The sequence below is a fragment of the Macadamia integrifolia genome, chromosome 9 (assembly GCF_013358625.1).
Source record: "Macadamia integrifolia cultivar HAES 741 chromosome 9, SCU_Mint_v3, whole genome shotgun sequence".
Lineage (NCBI taxonomy): Eukaryota > Viridiplantae > Streptophyta > Magnoliopsida > Proteales > Proteaceae > Macadamia > Macadamia integrifolia.
The window spans coordinates 33,092,809-33,114,401 of NC_056565.1; the positions used below are offsets into that span (position 1 = coordinate 33,092,809).

The 21,593-nt window shown below is 39.7% G+C and overlaps 1 protein-coding gene across 1 annotated transcript in view; it reads right to left on the bottom strand.

The window, feature by feature from the left end:
• LOC122089722 (translation initiation factor eIF-2B subunit epsilon-like) overlaps positions 1-14,394 on the bottom strand; it is a 45,637-nt gene extending 31,243 nt beyond the window's left edge. The window contains exons 1-5 of the mRNA XM_042659419.1: positions 14,321-14,394; positions 14,123-14,195; positions 13,985-14,041; positions 7,849-7,978; positions 2,105-2,169 (exon numbers count right to left, since the gene is read on the bottom strand). Coding sequence (XP_042515353.1) covers positions 2,105-2,169; positions 7,849-7,978; positions 13,985-14,041; positions 14,123-14,195; positions 14,321-14,394 — 399 coding nt within the window. The remainder of the gene's footprint in view (positions 1-2,104; positions 2,170-7,848; positions 7,979-13,984; positions 14,042-14,122; positions 14,196-14,320) is intronic.
• Positions 14,395-21,593: the final 7,199 nt, after the last annotated feature.

The following is a 21,593-nucleotide window of genomic DNA, read 5'->3' on the forward strand; positions in this document are numbered from 1 at the left end:
CGGTGATCGGTTGGACCTTTGATCAATTAACGTCTCTTTTTTTTTTATTGACCTCCTTTCTTTAATCCGCAGGTCCCCAAGCCCAGAGACTAGACGAGTAGCCACTACTCACCACGGATCGTCAAAAGCATGCACTATAGGTTTGGAACCTCACCTTGTCACTAACCATAGCAAGAGTTCGAGAAAACCATAACCGAGTATGGATTACAGCGGGAACGGGACCTTGCGTAGAAAACCAGAACTCGTTTAGATCTTCAAGAGGTAGAGGTGTGTCCTTTAAAGAGGTAAAAGCCACACTCCCCAAAAGTTGAAGAATAAAAAATCGCAAAGGGCGAAGAACCCTAATTTTCTTGCACGGGTTTTGGCTTTTAATTCATGAGGTAGGGTATAGGACAGCCACTAGATTCGTAGGAATCACCTCATTAGTGCTTCCCTACGAGAAATTAATAAGACAAAGGTAGGAGGAGATGGAGGCTCACAAAGGTAATGGAAGAGAAGTGAATGGAGGCTTGCGATTCTTGAGGAAAGAAGAAGGGGCTAGAAACTGGAAACTTAGATCAGAACTTAGGCTCTGACACCATGTTAACAGTATGAATGGGGAGATTGCTTGTGTATTCTGACTGATCAAACAAGCCTTTTATTTATAATATGCAAATATAGAGTCATAATAAGAGTACAAGTCTAAAAAACACAAACTAATTACAAGCCGCCCCACTCTAAATAGGGTTGGTGGAGGGGGGAAGTCCTAATGTGCCCCTGCGGCACACTTAACCCCCATTCTAACAAAAAAATGTTATTTGTTCAATGTATCCATTTCATTCTAAAAATAAAACAGAAAATTTATATTCAAAAGTTTGCAATTTCACCTCATATCCCTTCAGTGTGAAAATCATTGAACAAATATTTTCAGGCATATGGAGATTAGGACAGAAATGGGCCAAATGCAGAGGGATCAGTTCTGAAACAATAGGAAGACAAGGAGCTGAAAGAAATAGGAGTGGCAGAAACTGAAGAAAAAAACCATCTCCAAAAGCATTTATTGGCCAAGTGTGGATATCCCCTCTTTCAAGTCTTTTTCCGCATTCATAGCTGCTTCTTTATTTTTGTCTTAGTAGGCAGTTGACCGAGGGGAGCAGTGATGTAGATTAATCACATAAACAGTTCTAATTTAGTGGAAATAAGCCTTGGGTTGGGTTCTATACATGTTGGGCCTTTGATCCAATGGCTTTCATTGTATTAAATTATGAGGAGGGAATAGGAATATGGGATTTACTTTATTAGGTTAATCAAAGTTGTTTATTAAGTAATCTTTATTTACTTGGTTGTTCAGGATTGGATAGAGTCTCGTATTAGCAGAACTCCTATTCTTACAATGAGTAGAGTTTTAATTATGGGACGCTTACTCTATCTGGTTAGTTAAGATGAGAGTTTTGTACTTATGGGACATCAAGAGTCTCCTGTTTAGTCTACTCACCTTTCCAATGGTAAGTACACTTTTAGTTTCTATATATTGACGAATGGCCCAAAGCCTCCAAACATTTTGAGTCAATGAAGTTTGACTTGTTGCCTGTAAGTTCTGAGGGGATTCAGAGCATTGGTACTGTGGTGACTCAGTTCCAAGCCCCTATCTACTGTGGTAATTCAACAGGGTCATTGGCGGCGACTCCAAGGTCATATCAATTCTCTTCTTATTCTTATTTATTCAATCACTGTTTTAGGTCAGTACATTCAAGTTCCAATATTGTTTTATTCATTCCCCACTTGCTGTTCTGGAACCAGCAACTCTTATTCATTACCTGCTTGCTGATTTCTGTTGTTACTGTCTCTCGCCTTGACTTTCATTCTTTCTTCCTTTTGGAATCCTCATCTGTGTTCCTCTTTGTATCTCATTGCTCCAACAAACTCTCTTTTTTGTACCAAAAATAAACGGAAAAAATTTTACACTTCATTAAAAAAATAATAATAATAATAATAAATAAATAAATAATTGTATGAATTAATATAAGATTTGAAACAGTACTACACTATTGCAACACAAAGTAAAAACAATGTCTAAAAATGTATACATAGATGGCTTAGAGACATTTAAAAAAAAGCAGCTAACCTCAGGTGTGTCAGATGAATTGGGTGTCGGCTCCCCATTAGCAACATCCACTGAGTCATTGATTGCTGCACATTTGGAAACAATAAAGCATGTCATTATATAAAATACAAAATCAACCAATATCTATCAATTATTCCATGTCTCTATGTACTCATCTATTTATAACAAATTATAAATCAACACATACATTAAAAAGAGGGATTTAACATATTGTCCTTTTTTGGATAAATAACACAATTAGATTGAGAGTCTTAGAGGTACTTACTAGTACCTAGAATACAAACTACATAAAAACAGAACATAAACATCTCTCCTCAAGAAGAACGAGCCCTCAGCCCCATCTAAGTCCAAGAGAAACTAGCTACATGTCACAATGGAATAGAATTCCCAAAACAGAATCATAGCTTCACTCCCCTTGCTTATCCGAATCATCCGCCACCCCAACTTGCACTTCTTGGCTGCCAATAAAACTCAAGGGAAAGTCTGGGCAAGCCGGCGGAGTGCCCAGACTTGTATCTGTCTCTCTCCCCTCAATGGAAATGACCCCCAGCTTGGAAGTCCTAGAAAACCCTATTTTGGGTTCTTTGGCCAAGTTGCCCGCAAATCTTGGTGGAACAACATGTTGGAGACTACTACAACACATCTACAGTGATGATTTGGTGCATTTCAGCTAGATTTGTTGAAGATTCAAACTTTGAGATATACCCTTTTTCCTGAAGTTAATTTCTGCCCAAAAAAAAAAGGGGTAGATATTTAGTGGTTAGACTTCAATTTTTGATATGTTACACTTTGTGGATAGCGTCTTCTAATTCCCAGGCCCCCAGCAACTATGTCAGCCGGACCACCAAACAGCTACAGCGGATCTACATTTGCATCATCTTCCCGACCCAATGATCTATATCCAAGGTTGGGATACCTAGAGTATGTTGTTGATGAGACCTACCAGACTGTTGCCATTTACTTTGGGTGTTTCTTCAGACATAGCATGATACGATAGAGTCGGAGGAACGGTTTGATCGCCAGCAACAATCTTCCTCAGCTTTCAAGCCCGCCCAGAACCCTATGTTTTACTGTCAATAGAGCCCGAGGAACAGCTTCGTAGAGATCTTTTGAGTTTCACCTTGTTTGGAAGGTTGTACACTTGTACGCTTGCATGTGTACTTGCAAGTTGTAACACTATGACATTTAATAATATTAAATGGTTTTTCTTCATTTGTAATGTATATTTTAGTTTGCATTGAATTTAATATGTTCCAGTACTAAATTATGTGTAGCATAGGCTATATTTGACAAAGTATACAGCAAGATACGCCGTATACAAGTATACAACCAATATAGGGTAAAAAACCAAATTAGTATTTTGGGTCTGCATTTTAACAATATAAAGGTTGCATTAAGTTTAGATATACTTAATTAGGGTCTCTCTGAAGTTTCGAGCCAACAGAAATGATCCAATAACACAAACCACTGAAACATTAAGGATTTCCACCAGGTTTTGGTCGAAATGCAAAATATTTCTGTTTTGACCAAGGTTTCTTCTCGAACCTTAGATGCAGGTCAGAAAATAGAAAAACAGCAGAGATCCATGGACTATAATGAAGTGATCCAGGCAGGTCAAAGAAACCTAATCAACCTGCAGGTATTGGGCCCCATTAGAGAAGGGATTCAATAACATGAATTATTGATGGGAGCTGACATGTGCATCAAGGGAGAAATATCAAGACCTAGCCGTAAATAATTCAAGTTGGGCTGGAACTAAAGATCAGATAATGTGTGTCACTATACTTCAAGTTCTTTGCATACTCAATAGCATCTTCAGAACAAAGTCTGATGGCTAGTCCCTCGGCTAGTATCCCCACTCCTTTCCCTGAGATCCAGCCACTCCGGCTGGTCTCCCAGAGATGGAGCCTCTTCCCTCAACCACCCCTTCCCCTTCCCAACTACCCTCCCCTCCTCCTCCACCTCCACCTCCACCTCCACCCTCAGAAATTCCTTTGCAAACCCCTCTTTCTTCCCATTCTTCTGAAGAAATTTCCCTCCAAACAACCAAAACCTATTGTTTGCTGTTCAGTCCTCCACCCCCCACCTTTCCCTATCGCAGTCTGGCCCGCCCCTCCATTGTCAGAACTCAAAACTTGCTGACTGCCCTCCAGGGCTCCTGGATGGGGAAGCTCTCCTATGGCAAAACTCTTGGGCTCCTTGGGAACGCCCCTCTTCTCTGATGCTAGGACGAAACGAAAGGACAAGCTAGCTTATGCAAGAATATGTATTGAAATCCCTGCAGATAGTCCTCTTCCCTCAACCATTACAGTGAATGATGGAGATTTCTCCTTTCAGCAAGATGTGGTGTTTGAATGGGCTCCCCTTCACTGCTTGACTTGTAAAAATTTTGTGCATGACTCGAAGCTCTGCACTCCAAAGATGACTTCCTCCACCCTGCTCAGCCTCCAGTTGACTCTGAGGAAATAAACCAACATTTGGCCAGTTTCGCTCCTTCATCCTCTCCCATCAGCCTGCTGGAGCTCATCCTGCCTTCAAAGGAAGAACCAGAAACCATCGCCGCTGAGGAAGACACCCAGGCCCTGTTACGGTCACGGAACCCCATAATCTTCAAGAACTAGCTCCCTGCAAGGTCTGTTGGTCCGAGACAAGTCTTTACCCAGCGGTACCAACAGATTCGCAACTCTTATGACCGTTGGGAAGATGTCACTCTTGAAAGAAACAAAAAGTATACCCACAATATCTCGCTTTCCTGCCATGGAACTGGATCTGATCGAAGTTCTCTGCTTCAGGTGGTTGAAAGCACCCTAGACAGTGATGGATCGGGTTCTAGCTCTGACGATGATCCTGATAGTGACGATTCAGGCTCAGGCTCAGGCTCAGGCTCAGGCTCAGGCTCAGGCTCAGGCTCCTCTGACTGATCTGATTCGTAGTCTTCGGCTTCTATGGATCGCTTTCAAGATCCTCTGAGACATTCTCTGATGAAACATCTGATTAAGACCAGTCTTCTCCTCTGACGTTTTTCCATTGCTCAAAGAGCCCTCCTCGCAGAAGTAGGTCGGTCATGTCGGCTCCGTCTTTGGAGCCTAATGCCTGTAACACTAATCACATCTCTGCATTGACTACCTTGTTGGATCCAACCACTTCACCTAATCGTTCCGCTACTTCCTCTATGGCCCAGACCTCCCCCATCGAACCATCACGTGTTTTCTCACCATACCACTTCGTTGAATAACTCTATGGACCCCTCAGTTACCTCTCTCCACCGAGGCCCACCAAAGCCAGTGGAACTTATGCCAAATCTGCCCATTTGGGTAAGATGTCAACTTCCAACCCAAAAATGTTTCCTCTTCACCCGAGCCTCTTCTGCAAATCCAAAAACCCTGCACGTCTCTACCCAATTCCCCATACTAGATCTCACCACCGTCGCCGCCGTAGTTCTTATGTGTCAAATAACACAAGCCCGCTCCACTATTAAAGATCCTTTGTTGCACCTCCCAAAAGGTTCTCAATGAACCAAGGTATGATTTGGATCACTAGGGGTCTCAACTTCCCTTCCAAACATGTTGTCCACTCCCATCTCAAGCTCGTCCATTCTAGGTTTTGTTACCTTATTGAAACTCGAGTCCAAGAGACCAATGCCACTCGTATTGCCTCCTACATTGCCCTTGGTTGGTCCCTGTTAACCAATTATAGCCACCACTCTAATGGTTGTATTTGGTTTCTCTCAGATTCGCAAAAGCTTCATGCTTCCCTGCTTTCCTCCTCTTCCCAATCCCTCCATCTCAGCATCTCTGATATGCTTGGAACCCTCCGCTCCGCACTATTATTTTCGCCTCTAATAGCCCCACTGATAGAACAAATCTTAGGACTAAGCTTTGTCACATCACAAATCAGGTTGGATCCCTTCCTTAGGGTCTTGGTGGTGACTTCAACGTAGTCCGTTTCAGACATGAAAAGCAAGGGGGAGATCTTGACTCAGCTTCTATTGGAGAGTTTAATGACTGCATTGAAGACAATTGTGCGAATGATTTGAGATGGTTAAAAACCAAAAAAAAGAATCACATAGACTCCTTTCAATTAAAAAATGATATGTAGCCCAATCAATCAATAGACTGTAATTGAAGATCAGGCCACACAAATTGCATCAGGAATTCAGGATGCTCCCGCATCAAGAAGGCTTCCCTGGAAATTACAACAAACTCAGCCTTATCCCAACTTAATGGGGTCGGCTACGAGGATCCATGCAAAAAACAAGTAGGGAAAACTGAGGTCCAAACAGAATAGAAAAAATGAAAAAGAGGAAAGTAAGAGGAAAGAGGCACAGTCTCAACTAAATGGGGTTGGCTTCATGGATCCTTACCCTCCCTGGAAATTTAATGTCTTCAAATTGAGATTAGAAATGATAAAAGAGAAATGAAAGAGAGATGAAAGTAAGAGGAAAGAGGCATAGCCCTCAGCTAAATGGAGTCAGCTACATGGACCCTTGCCCTCCAATACCCTCCAATAGGCTTTATCCGAGTTCATATTTGGGACAACTTCCCTAGAAATTTTATCTTCAAAATTGAGATTTAACAGTCATTCCTGTATAGCTGTTGCTCCTGATTCTTTCTTCTTCCAGATTTCTTTGACAGCGTGAAACATTTCTAATATGAACAACATCTCTCCACTATTGAGGAAAACCAACCTTCAACCATGGTTCGAGAACTTAGTCGAAATGATATGTCTTATGACTTTTAAAAGTCACAGATTTCGACCATGTTTTGACATGTTCAGACCAAATTCGACGAAATTTCGCATGTTTCGACCGAAACATGGGAAATTTCGACCAAACCAGCTAGTTCAACTCTTTGGGTGGAACCATGTCCCATACAAGTTAGTTTGAAAAGAAACTCAAGCCTTCTTTAGCAGAATTCGAGCCTCTCTTCTTAGTTTTTTCTCCTAGGAATGGGAAACTCGGGGAAACAATGGAGATTTTCATTTTTTTCCTAACAAAGTTGAATCTAAGAGTGGGTCTTGCTTTATCTACATAAGAAAGACAGCTTGGACCAAAAAGGTAAGTCCCAACTTCCCCAAAAATCATTTTTTTTTATAGAATTACTTGAATATAGAGTAGAATTATGTAAATTTTCTAAATATTACTTAGGAGGACCTGATCTGCGCATTCACGGTGGCTGAATTTTTTTTTTTGCATGTTAATGCTTTTTTCTGTTTTTGAAAATGCATTTACCTACAACATATTTCAGTCAACAACTCAGCGTAATGATTACCGAGCCTTTGGTTCACCACACAAGCATGACTTCGTGTTTTTTTTATGAAACTAATGATATGAATGTGTTAGAAATGTCTAAAATAGGATGTACACAAAAAATAAGGCAAAACAAACACTGTTTGGGGGTCGAAACCTAAGTTTCCACCAAACCGGGAAAAATTCCCTGGTTTCCTTGAAATTTCCCAGGTTTCGACTGAAATTTCGGTCTCCCCAAGGGTCGAAACCCGATACCTTGAACCTTGCCTTCAACAACAAACAGTCACATCTTCTATATCATTGTCCATAAGAGTCTTCGGGAGTCACTAGAATACTAGTTTGATATACAGCATGCAAAGAACAAGAATTTAAAAGTAAAATAAAATAAAATGAAATCCATAGATGAAAACTGGCAGATTGGGAAGAATTACAGTCTATAGAAGCAGAAAAACTAAACAAGAAAATAGAGATGTTATATGTAGCAATAGAATTCTACATTGACTTTCTACAGCACCACTGCTACTGTCAGCATACTCAAGTTCCTCATCGCTGTCTTGGTTTATTGGTTGGGGAAGCAAAGAGACCTTTGAGTAAGAAGGAACAACAAATTGTTGTCCAACTACAACCTGGATCACAAGAAACGTTTAGAGACATATTTATGGAACTAAAAGTTCGAGAAAATAGGATTCAAATATCTTATCATGTTTTTAACTTCACCTCCAATACGATTAAATTCCAGTCAAATTAAAAAAAAAAAAAAAAAAAAAAAAAAAAAAAAAAAAAAAAATCACATGTATCAATTGAAATGTATGAGCGCTTCACTATGAAACAGAAAACAAAAATGTGTATGTGAACATAGAAATGTTTCAACTATAAAATTTTTATTTTAACAAATAAAATTTATTAGTTGTTTTTCACCTGAGCTGCTGCAATCACAGCTCTCCATTGGAGTTGCCCTAGCAATTAAGAGAAAGTTCAGCATTTATTGGCCCACTGCTGCTTCTCAATGGAAATGTTGGATCCTACAACTCATTACAAACAGCCACATTAATGCTAGAAGGGTTTGGCTATTAAGTACCAAGGCTATCTGTAGGCCATTATGGCTTGAAAGGAACAATAAGATCTTTGAAAATCATCCAAAGCACACCCATATTGTGGCTGCAAAGAAGAAGGATTTGTTATTTTTTGAGCTTCTCAATGTAAAAAGTTCAAAGAAGGATACACAGCATATACAATCTAACAGGAAAAGTTATTTTTGTAATCAAATTTTAAGTAATGGATATGGAAGGGTTTTGAGTAATTTGTTTGTTATCTAATAAGACTATTTAGATTAGATAAGTCTGCCTAAGTGTGGCTTAAATAGTTCTACAGAAAAGTTATTATATATGTATTCCCTAACCCCCTCCCCCAAATCGGATTGGTTCTAGTTAAGTCGAATTCGATATTTCTAATGTTAAGTGTGCTCACCTAGTGCTGCTTCTCCCTCCCTTCAAATCGACTACTCTTACAAAAATTCTCTTCACTCTTCTAGCTCTTCTTTGTTCCCTAACCCTAACCCTTTCTTCTCTCTTTCTTTTTCTTGATAACATATGTGGTTTTCCAGATCCGTCTTCATTTCCTACCCTTCTTCAATATCTGTTCTTTAATCTTCTTCTAGTTCTCTGTTGCAACCTGCAAGTTGAGATATTTAGGAACACAAAGTTGAGCAACAGTTCAGATCTGCACATCAGAATAACTTTTATATTGCACTTGATAGGTCAGTTATTTGCAGATTAGGTCTTCTTAACCTTCCATCTGGTTTTTCTGATCTGTTCTTTCTAATATAACAGTGGGGTTCTAATAAAATAGCCAAACATTGGTCTCTGATCAGCAAAACAGTAAGATACTTTGACTAAGTCCTACTTTGATTAGGATATCAGTTTAGCTTCCAAACTCTGCTATTAGTTGCCTACTACAATCCCAAGTTCTTAACTCTAAAAGGATTAGGGTTCCATTTTTCTTATCTGAGTCCACCTTAGAATCCTAATTAAAGTTGTCCTATAGTTTCCTAGATGAACTAGGATACCTATTTGTGTGCAAGATCCATTTCAGCAAGTCAGATTTATAGAAATCTGGTCTAATATTCTAAGAATTGATTGCACATTGCAGTTGCAGATTTCAGACCTCCTATAATTGCTCTTATTGATCTGAAGGTAAGGAGTTCGCCGGCCTATATCAGGTTAGTAGGACTGTTGCCGATTTCAGGTTAGGTTCTATCTCGTTTCATGATTGAGTTTTGATATCCGAGTTCAGATTTAGTTTCCAATTAACGTATGTTAGAACTTCTCTAATCTGAGATCGATTTGAGATTATTATCATTAGATAAAGGTTACTTTAATTATCATGAAATATTATTTTCTGATACAGGGATAGAACCCTGAATTTTGGGTTCATGGTTGGAATGAAACCATGTAACCAGTCGAGGTCAGAACCTGTCCGTCGATCAAAGAATGTGTGGACTCTTGGATTGGGGGTCGCAATCCGTTCATATACCGAGCCACCTTTTGAGCACCTTACTCTAATAAGGGGTTCATTTAACGTGTTTCGAATGGATAATCGATGATACATATTTTCACAACTTCCTCCAAAAATGATGACATCGCAGACTTTTCCACCAGCAGTGCACCGTGTTCTGAAAATATTGGTTCTAAAGCTATTATCTTCATTGGACAAGTGAGGAGTAATCAACATCCTTCTAACAATCTCCTCCAGAGCCTTCATCTGCTTCTATTAATGGGGAAGGAATTTGGACCCCAAATTTTGTGTGCACATGAGTGACTTGGGGATATTGGAAGGTATCAAATTGAGGCTCCATCCAAATTCGTTTCGCTTGCCAAGTTAAATCAAACTTGGATCGGATATGCTGACAGAACAGAATGGAACCCCATAGTTAGGGGAAGATTGAAACCCAACTTAAACTTGGAATTTGGACTTAGAACATAGTGTGTAGACTATTTTTAAGTGCAGTTTAATCCTGGAAAATGATAGAATTATTTGAGTTTGTGAAGTGGTAGTTTTTACATCGTTAAGTTAGAGTGCGCAGATTTGGACAGAATCTGTATAATAAACTTTAAACATATGAAATAATAAGAAATAACCAGAATTTGGCGTTGTTTCTTTGAGGAGTTCAGACCTAAGACTTAACAATTGACCTGTAAAATTTGGGTATCTCAGGAATTTCCTAGTGGGGAGAAACTATGGTTTTTCTGGACTGTTACCGATAAAGCCTAACAAGGGAAAAAATGAAAAGAACACAGAATGGAAATTGGGGGGTGGGGGGAGTCTTAATCATTGAACTCACCATATTAAATAGGGTAACTCACAATAGTTGCTCATGTGTATATAGGAAGCAATCGAGTGATTGAATCGTCGACAGAAACATTGGTTCAGACGTCATCGAGGTAAGTGGAACTTGCCATTACTACAAATATGTATGCTTACGTAATATCATATGTTTTTGTCTGTCGTAACTTCATGGTTTTGTATTATGAGTTTTCATTCATGGAGTGTTTAAGCATGTGATTTATATGAATGACGTGAAAAGTAGGAAAATGGGACTGTTTTGCATGATATAGGACTTGACTACAACCCTATCCAACAAGGGGATGTGTTGAATTCCGGCCCCATGCGCAAGGTGCCACAATGAAGGATATTGTGATGACTCACCTGGGGTGAGATGCATTGTGTAGCCTCGCCTAGACCGCAAGATGCCCCACTTTGCCACAGGATGCTCCACCTAGGGTGAAAATTGTGTTTTGTCCCGCCAAGCCCGTGATGATGGCTATGGTCATTGTGATTTCCTAGCATGTCTCGCCTAGCTCACGAGCACCCCTCTGACCAACGGAGTACCTCACTAAAATGTATGTACAATTATAGTTGTCAAGGAATCGCCAAGGAGCCACCTTGGCGTCTAGGCGATTTTCCTGGGGCCTAGGCGATTGTTGTCTTATTGCACTGCATGTCGGCTTATATTTTGGCACTTTCCTTTCATTTAAGTAAATGTTTTTATATTTGTTATTTCATTTACTTTATATTTATTATTTCATTTACTTAAGAAATTATTCATAAATAAGCAAATACCCCCTATTCGAATCTAATAAAACAACTTAAAAATCAAATTCCAAAAGGATAAAAAGTCAACTCCCCAGTCCAAGAACAAAAATTGGATTTTGTGTTATAAGGGCGATTTTCAACTTTCAAATGTTGGGGTTTTTTCTCAATTCTAAAAATTTTATAAATCTTATCATGGTAAAACATAGCCAGAAACCAAAAGTACAGTATAATTATTTTTTTTTTATGTCCATAAAATTATTTTCATTCAGGCGACTTTAACAGCATTCGTGCACTTTAAAACAAGTTTGACCGGAACACAACTTTATTATTACAACTCATATTTAAGTAATCTTAGACTTATTGACAAGTTGGTTTTGTGCTATACCTAATACAAAAAGTTTCATGTAAAAATCAAATCATTTGACCAATCAAACTTATTATAGAACAAAAGCATTACTCTAAATGTTGATTTTTTATGATTTAATGTGGCTTAATGTTGATTTTTTATGACTTGTTGTGGCTTAACGTTGATTTTTTATATGCTTGTATACGTAACATACTAAATAATGTTAGGGGAAAAAAAAAACTCGATCACCTTATTTGCCTTAAGGCAGGCGACTCGTCGTCTAAGCGCTTAGGCAGCCTTCCAACGCATTGGTTCACCTCGGCATTGTGCCAACTATGTGTGCAACGGAAGTCAATCATACCCACGAATTACTTCTACTTGATGGCTTTAATATTTGTTGCATTATTTGGAAATGTTTAAACTCATTTTAATGAGATTGTTGTTGCTACATGATTTGCAGAGTGATGTATGTACTTCCTTATATAGCATTTTTATGTTATGTTCTATCTTATTGGGAATTGCAGCTAATTCCATTATTTTCCTTATAGACCAGTAGTGGAGGTTAGAGTAGCTCAGACGGAGTTTCTAATGAGCTAACATGACTTTCAGTTCGAACTTCATTTTATCAAATTTCAGTAGTTTATGTTCAAGGATTGGAATAGATGTAATAATTTAATTAGTTTAAATTTCAATTGTCACCAGATAGTTTGTTTGTGGAATTTTAATTGTTAAGGGTTAGTAATAACTGTTGAGGCTACTTCATTTATTTATGGGGGTTCTATGATATTGGAGTTTTTATTTCAGAAAAATATTGTACGAGTTCTACAGAGTGAGTTGGGAAGATCACATTCTCAGGATCTTAATCTTACCAGGCTTGGGTCGTGACAATAAGGGTATATCAAACTCCAGCAGAATCTAAGTGGCCCCACTTAAGATGGGAAGAGGAGATCTAAAACAGTCTAACAACAATGTGACACATTAAAGTTCACTGCCTCAGTCAGCAGTAAATATCTTCGGTGGAAGCAACTGATCTGAGAAGTTACTGTTGAACCAGGCTCTATGGATCGGTTCAGAGCACTGGGTCATGTTAGCCAAGCTTGCACTAGCACTTGAGCACAATCTGAAGATGTCACAGGCCTACAACAGAACCAGTAATGGGTTGTACTCACCCGTTGACTTAATCCCACATTGTGACACGTTAGACCAGGACTAAACTCACGATAAGTCTCATCCTAAATTACCCCACAAAGAACCACAACGTTGAACAATCTCATTCTACAAATGGAAAAGGGAATATTCAGATAAGATGCCATCCGAATCAATGGTAGGGGATCGTTAATGTAGACAAAAGTCAAAAACAATGGCTGGGGTATACGAAAATTAATATTTTAACTTGGTAGTTTTAGTGTGCGGGACACAGTTCTCGATATATCTTTAGGTAGTCATGAAAGCTAAGTAATTTAGTTTAGGAAGTTTTATTATTTTTATTAGGAAGTTTTAACTTTTCTAGAATCCTAGAGCTTTTTATTTCTTTCTAGGCAATTCTATTTATCGATCTTCGAGATTTATAAATACATTTTTTAACAAACCCAAGTTCTGTAACCAGTAACCGCAGATAAGAGAAGAGACTGCTGAGAAAACTAGCAATTGACACTCTCAGCAGTCTCCCCCAAGTATGTTTATATACTAAATCCAATTACAATCATACAAGGAAAGTTATTTCTTGTCCAACAAGAATAGCAACAATAGAAGTTCAAACTAACTAGAAAACCCACATACAATATAACTAGGAAAGAAATAAACAAAAGAATGAAACCTCCAAACTACATCTATGAATAAGCCATGATATGGGCAGTCCCCTATAACGGTATACAACTTAACACATCCCCTAAAATTGAGTTGGAACAAAAGAAAAGCTTTTGTGCTAGTGGAAAGATTGGCTGACTGAAGGCTAGTTTATCCCCTTCCTCCAATTCTGACCAATATCTCTCTTACAGTGCTGGCAGTCTTCTTCCCTTTAGGACAGCCGCGTTTCACTCTCCTCTCCCTCATCTACTCCATTGATTCACTCTCCTTCCTAACTATTCTCTCCTTATAGTCTTCTCTTATTTTCTTCTTATTTCAGTTGTTGGCTGCTCTAATATATATGGCTACCAAGCAACAAGCACTTGATTTACCAGAAAATATTCTTAACCTGGGCCTGTGCTGCACCAATCAAAACCTCAATTCCAACTCTTGGGATCTTTGGTGGCTGCATAAATCATCCACATATGGCAGGAAAGACCCTCTTTCCACCAAAAGTTCTCCCTCCACCCCTCATTATCCACAATACAACAGCAGAAACACCCCAGCTGGCAGCTGGTGGTGGTGATTCAGTTGTGAGACAATGCCATCTCCATACTCTCCTGACACCAAAAGAAAAAAAAAAATTGGCATTCTCATAGGGCAGCTAATTTCAGAAACTTTAAGTTTCAAGGTATTTGAGAAGTATCTTATTCAGAACACAACCAAATCAGAAATTTTACAGTACCTAAATGTTCCCATCCCAAACATTGCATATAATTTCTCTAATATCCACAACTGTTGTGTCAGACATGCACTCATGGGCGCCTCCAAATATAACATGGTCATGGATGTGGCTTGCCTAAACCTGATACGAAGCTTCAACGTGTTCCAACTTCACAGATTCTTTTCAACCATTATATTTTATTTTTAGAGGTTTTTCCGTTGGACTTGCTTTACAAGCATACCCATAATTACATGCATGTATGAGCTGCCCTCGGTCCGACTTACTTATAACTTCCTATTAGCCTAAACTAAATAATATATGATGGAAAGATAAAAGAAGACAGAAAACAGCTTTCCATAATCAAAGCATCAGACATCTCAAAAGCCATAGATTCCTTTCACTCTTGAACAGGAACCTTAGTCAATAAAGCCCAGCCAATCCTAGAAACAGTTTTTTNGAGTACCGGCAGTGAGAAGGGAAAAAGAGTAGGAGAAGAAAACAGTTAGGGAGAAAGGATATGGATCGACTGTACCTGAAATGAGAGGGAGAAGATTGGAGGAGGAGGAGGAGAGAGAGATGCACAGCTCTTGGCAGCCATCATTTTCTACTCAGAACTTTTCATTCCAAAAACCAATGAATCCTTCATTACAACATGAATTTAAAGACCTAAGACAATCCTAATCCTTACCCAAAACTAAAACAGAACTTGACTCTAACTTGGACTCGATCTCATCCTTGCTATTAGCATATCTAACAAGATATATATATATATATATCTAATTATCCCTACACCTAACTGCATCATATAGCATGTGAATGGAAGAGAAAACTAATCTGCTTATGGTCTCCCAATTATTATTAACCAACTAAGCCTTTTCCCAACTAAATGGGGTCCACTACACCAATTCTGTTCCGCCATTCAACTCCATTAAGGTATCTTAGTTGTCAAGGCTATGATATTCGTATCTTTGCCGACTACTTCTTCAGTTCTTCCCGAATAACTTTTGGTGATATAGAACCTTAGGGAAGGGAAGGGAAATCATAGTAGAGAGGGGGAAAAGGAGGATCACACTAACACGTTCATTCAATAATCAAATTGCTCTCCAAATCTTCAGTCGATTACAACCAATATATAGAAAAATAGGAACATGAAATTAGAAACTTAACTGGAATGGAAACTAGCCTAAACTAGGAAACAACTATAAAAGGAAACCAAAGCAAGGAAATAAATCCTACTCCTACGTTCAAGTTTGGAAACTAAAAGGATGAAATAAAATACTGGGTAAACTACTAATTTTATTTCCAACCCTTGTTGGACCAAAACCCTGGGTTGGACCGGTTCTTCTTGGCTCTTGGCTTCCAAAGCCGGTCATGCTGGTCCAACCAAGAAAGGGCAGTCATATCTGCATCAACTCTCCTCCTCTGAAAAGAACTCGACTCCGTCGAGTTAGGGAAAGGACCGAGGAGACTGTCTGAAGGAATACGCTGAATGAGGAACGATCCCACCATCTTCTTGAGCTTAATTTCAGGGAGATCTTTGGCAGGATGAAACTTCATAGTCTTGTTGGCATGCTTGAAGGCATAGGTATTGGCATAGCCACAATGCTGTACTTTATTATCAAACAACTAAGGTCAACCAAGAAGGATATGGCACACCTTCAGAGGGAGGACATCACATTGGACTGTATCCTTAAATCCACTAATAGAATATGTGACTAAGCACTTATCTGTGATTTTGAGATTAGTGTTGTTCACCCAAGCAACCTTGTAAGGATTAGGATGTGGTTCTGTATTCAATCCCAGCTTACGAACAACGTCTTCAGAGACAACATTAGTGCAACTGCCTCCATCAATGACTAAGGTTAGCAACTGATCATTGCACTTCACACGAGTCTGAAAAATACTACTGCGGTGCCAATCTTCATTTTCAGTGGCCTTTTGAGTGGTCAACACATGACGAATGACATAAAAAAGATGTTGGTCATCGTCACTGAGAGTGTCATTGACTTCACATGTTGCACGCTCTTCTCTTAAATCGACTGTGTCAGAACCAAGTTGCTCTTCGGGAATATATGGTATAGGAGAATCCTTATCAATAAAAGCAACCAAACGGCTGGGACATTGGGCACTGATATGTCCAAATCCATGGCATGAGTAGCACCGAACTGTGAATTTTGAAGAATCATAAGGTTTATCTGAACCACGCCGAGGGGGTGAATATGGGCGAGTAGGCCGTGAAGATGACATTTCAGAAACATGTCGAGGTGGAGAATACGGCCGACTAGGTCGTGAAGCCATAGATGTAGCACTTGCCTGTGGCTTGCTAGATGACCTCTCTTGGGTAGGAGACTGTTGCCAAACGGAACTAGTACCTCGAGAAAAAGTATCTGCAAAATTTCTCCGGTTGTATGGGCGTTTCAGACTTTCCTCAACCTGATATGCCACTTGTACGGCGTCTTCCATTGTAGGTAGTCGACTAGATGCAAGGGCAGCACTAAGTTGAGGGTGCAAACCATTGCGAAATTGGGCCACTAAGACTTCTTCATCCCACTCAAAGTCAGAACGAGTGGCTAAATAATAAAATCTAGCAACATACTCTTCAACGGTCAAATTCTCTTGTTTCAACTGTGCAAACCTGAGATGCATGCGTTGCTTGTAATCAGAAGGCAAGAATTGCCGATTCATGACTTCATACATTTCAGCCCAAGTAGTGACCAACCCAATGCCTCGGATTCGGTTCTGTTGTTGTTGCTTGATCCACCAGACTCGAGCCGTGCCTTTCAGTTTGGCCTCTGCAAATAGGATTTTTCGAGCCTCAGTCAACCCGTACCATCTGAAGAATGTATCTAAACTGTGAATCCAGTCAAGGTACAATTCTGGATTATTGTCTCCATAAAAATCAAGGACATCCAGTTTTGCTGCTCTTTCTGCTCCACCATCATGTCTCCCAGTCCCATATGGTGGTAGAGGTGGTGGTGTATGATGTGGTGGTGGTGTTACTGGCAGATCCTGTGGAGTGGTGTTGGAAGAATCCCCAGACTTAATGGGACTCTTTCCTTTATCTACTGTCACCAAACGATCAATAAAAACTTGCATAGATTCCACCATTGTCTTTAGGGACGTGACCATGTTAGTGAGGGCATCAAATTTTGTATCAGTTTCTCCTTTGTAGGAATTCAGCTGTTGAACAACTTCACTATTGGCTACCATGGTGATGAGTAACAAAATAGCACTCAAAGAATAATGGTAGAATAGTAAATAACTGAATGCTTAAAGGGCAGGGGCAGAATGGTAATTTTTTTTTTTTTTAAAGTTCAAACTAAACCACAAAAAGGTATATCAATCACGTGTGGGATAGGGGTTTGATTTGGAAATAAAAATATATGGGACAAAAGGGGAATAAAGGAGAAAAGGAGGGGTATTTCTGGCAAGTCAAAGAATTTTGATTAAAAGAAAAAAGAAATAAGAGGGTTGGGGTTTCACCGACAAATGAGGGGAAAACAAAAGGAGGGGAGGTTTCTGCCCCTCGGAGATGGAGAACCAGCGACCGCCGCCGCAACAGAGGGGGGATGGAGACGATGACTGCGACTGCAACGAAGACTTCGACTGGGCCTTTCTTCTTCGCCTGGTGGAGTAGATGACTGCGACTGCGACTCATGGGAGCCTGCGAACCAGGTACGTGAGTTCTCCTCTTTCTCTTGCTTTCTCTTTTCTTCTTCTGTTCTTTTTCTTCGTCGACTCTCTCATCTCCTTTTTCTTCTTCTTTCTTCTCTCCTTCTGTTCTTCTCGGTTCTTTTTTTCTTTTTTCTTTTTTTGGCTGCCGCCGGAAGGAACAGAGAAGGCGGAGGGTAGGGGGCTTTTGGGAATTTTTATTTTATTTTATTTTATTTTTGCTGCTATCTCTCTCTCTGCTGCTTCTCCGACTTCGACCTCGACTTGTCTTTTTTCACAATCTGGAACCCTAGAATGGTTTTGATTGAAGGGGAAAGAAAAAAAACAGAGGGCCGAGGGGTTACCCTTTGGTTTTCAGTAGGATTGAAGGGATGGGGTGGGTGAGCGATGGCTTTTTTTTTTTTTCACTGTGTTCTCAGTATCGGTGGAATCCGACACAGAGAATGGAAAGGGAAGAAGAAAGATGGGGAAGGAATAGGATCCTTCGGCTCTGATACCAAGTTGATGGAGAACCTTCGGGAAGGGAAGGGAAATCAGAGTAGAGAGGGGGAAAAGGACGATCACACTCACACGTTCATTCAATAATCAAATTGCTCTCTAAATCTTCAATCGATTACAACCAATATATAAGAAAATAGGAACATGAAATTAGAAACTTAACTGGAATGGAAACTAGCCTAAACTAGGAAACAACTATAAAAGGAAACCAAAGCAAGGAAATAAATCCTACTCCTACGTTCAAGTCTGGAAACTAAAAGCATGAAATAAAATACTAAGTAAACTACTAATTTTATTTCTAACCCTTGTTGGACCAAAACCCTGGGCTGGACCGGTTCTTCTTGGCTCTTGGCTTCCAAAGCCGGTCATGCTGGTCCAACCAAGAAAGGGCAGCCATATCTGCATCAATTTGTTTCCTTAGGAGTCAAGTTATTAATTGAGTCAAGTCTTTAGTGGCTAGTTTCCTTTTTCAACTAGTTTCTAATTTCAGTTAGTTTCTAATTTCAGTTTTTAGTAGCTATTGTATTAGGAGAATATTTGGTTTCCTTTTTGAGGAACCTTCTATTTTGTTATTCCCTCCGCCATTAACATTATAAATAAAGAAGAGGAGGCTCCTAAAGGCCTAGATGATTTTGATAAAAAAATTAATGGTTGTTGCTATTGTCTTCTACATGGAGATTTGTCTTGTGTTTGATCAAGGCTGATGGAATTGGTGTTTGATCCAATTGACTCTCAACGGTGTGAAGCACAAGAGGTTCTCTTCTAGTTATCTCCCTCTTTTCTTCCATACTCAAGGTGTTCCAGATCTGATCTACTGTTACAGAGTATCTTGCAACATTGGGATTAGGTTGACTTGTCAATCCTAGTTCTACATTAAGTGGTATCAGAGAAAATTTTCCTGCAATTTTCTAACCATGGCAAGTCACATCACCAATGCCGAGTTGCACAAATTGTATCGTGAGTTAGCCGAGAACCAACAGAATACTGATGCTAGGCTTGAGAGGACTGAAGCTAAGTTTGATAAGTTTATGGAAGAGATGATTGCCTTTATGAAGAGGTCCGACAAGCGAGCTGAAGAAGGATCCTCTACATTACCTACTCAGCTCAACACTTTACGGATTGAAGACACACCTCAGAGGCAGCAACTTGATCCAGTTGTTCCCCAGGATGTTACCCGGCAATTTTTTGACAGAGATTATGGCATCAAAGTTGAGGTTCCCGGGTTCAGTGGTGAAAAGGGACCTGAGGAATTTCTTGACTGGCTTACCGAAGTGGAGAGAATTTTTGCGGATTAGTCTCTTCCAGACGTGAAGAAGTGTGAACTCATCATCACCAAGTTTATTGGGTATGCATGTTCATGGTGGGATGATGTACTATATGTAAGGTTTGTCAGAAGAGTTGGACCCGTTACCAATTGGGAGGTAATGAAGCAAATCCTGAATGAAAAATTTGTTCCTCTTAATTATGAAAAGGTAATGTTCTATAAATTACTTAACTTGCAACAAGGGAACAAAGATGTGGATTCATACACCCTCGAATTCCACAAACTGTCTTCAAGGTGTCGACTTCAGGAAACAGACCAACAACGGGTGATGAGATATATCAGTGGGTAGAGTATTGAGATTCGACTTGAGTTAGCTAACACTGATTTCAGGTTTGTTGATGTGGCAGCAGCTCATGCCAAGACAGCTGAAGAGAAGTCCATTTATTGGAAGGGTATGCTCAAGACTTCTTCAGTTTATAGACCTCCACCACGTATAGAGGAAAAGAAACTTGAAGCTCGTAGAGTTGAAGAAAAAAGGTCAGAGTTCAACAAGGATAGTGTTGGGGTGAAGAATATCATATGCCGTAGTTGTGGCGAGAAGGGTCACTATTCCAACAAGTGTCCTAACAGGATTCGTTCTGTGAACGTAGCAGAGAAGCAACCGACAGAGAAGAATGAAGATGAATCTCATTTATATCCTTATCCCCTCGAGGACGATGATATTGTCGATGATGAAGATGAAGCTGTAGAAGCTCATTCAGCTAGCGTTTCATCCTTTTCGAATAGACTAGTTGATAAGGCTCCTCTCTTCAGACAGAAGGGTACTCTCTTGCACGGCTCTGACCCTATTGATATTCATGTAGTTGTTGATACTGGGGCAGAAGCAAAGTTTATATCTGCTGAATTTGTTCGAGCACACAACCTTCCACAGACGCAGCTTTCCAAGAAGATTCACGTGCGAGGTTTTGGACCCACAGCTCAAGAAGAGGCCACTGCAGTTGTTCGAGTACACTTATAGTTTGGACCGTTACAGTACCATGTCACCTGTTTGGTCACCTCATTGGCGCACTGCGACATTCTTCTAGGGCGACCTTGGCAGCGACATGCAGGCATTCTCTATGATGGTGCACGGAACACTATAAAGGTGAAGCAAGGAGGTCGTATGTACTTAATGAGGCCACATGCATTATCAGACATGCCACGTCGTCGACTGACTCCTGCTCCAGTGACACATCAACCTACTCTCCCTCCTCTTGGAGTTATGCTCCCTTCTGTTTCGAGATATGTGCCACCTCATCGGCAAGCGATTTACAAGGGAATCTTGGGAGCACGACCTAACTCGACGGAGTCGAGTTCTTTTAAGACCGGGAGAGTTGATGCAGATTAATTACCAAAATAGGTTTATTTTATTAGGAATAAGCCTAGGGTTGGTGATGCAGTTTAGTTTCCTAAATAGGCTTGTTTTATTAGGAATAAGCTTAGGGTTGGGTTCCATACATGTTGGGCCTTTGATCCCATGTGTTTTGAGTGTAATAGGACACTTTTATGGGTCTAAAAGGGAGGGTCTAAGATTGTATACGGGATTACTAGTTAGTTTCTATTTTCATTAGTTTCCTTTTTGGTTGGGCTTGATTTGAGTTATATTTGTTTCCTTAGGAGTCAAGTTATTAATTGAGTCAAGTCATTAGTAGTTAGTTTCATTTTTCAACTAGTTTCTAATTTCAGTTAGTTTCCAATTTCAGTTTTTAGTAACTATTGTATTAGGAGAATATTTAGTTTCCTTTTTGAAGAACCTTCTATTTTGTAATTCCCTCCCCCATTAACATTATAAATAAAGAAGAGGAGGCTCCTAAAAGCCTA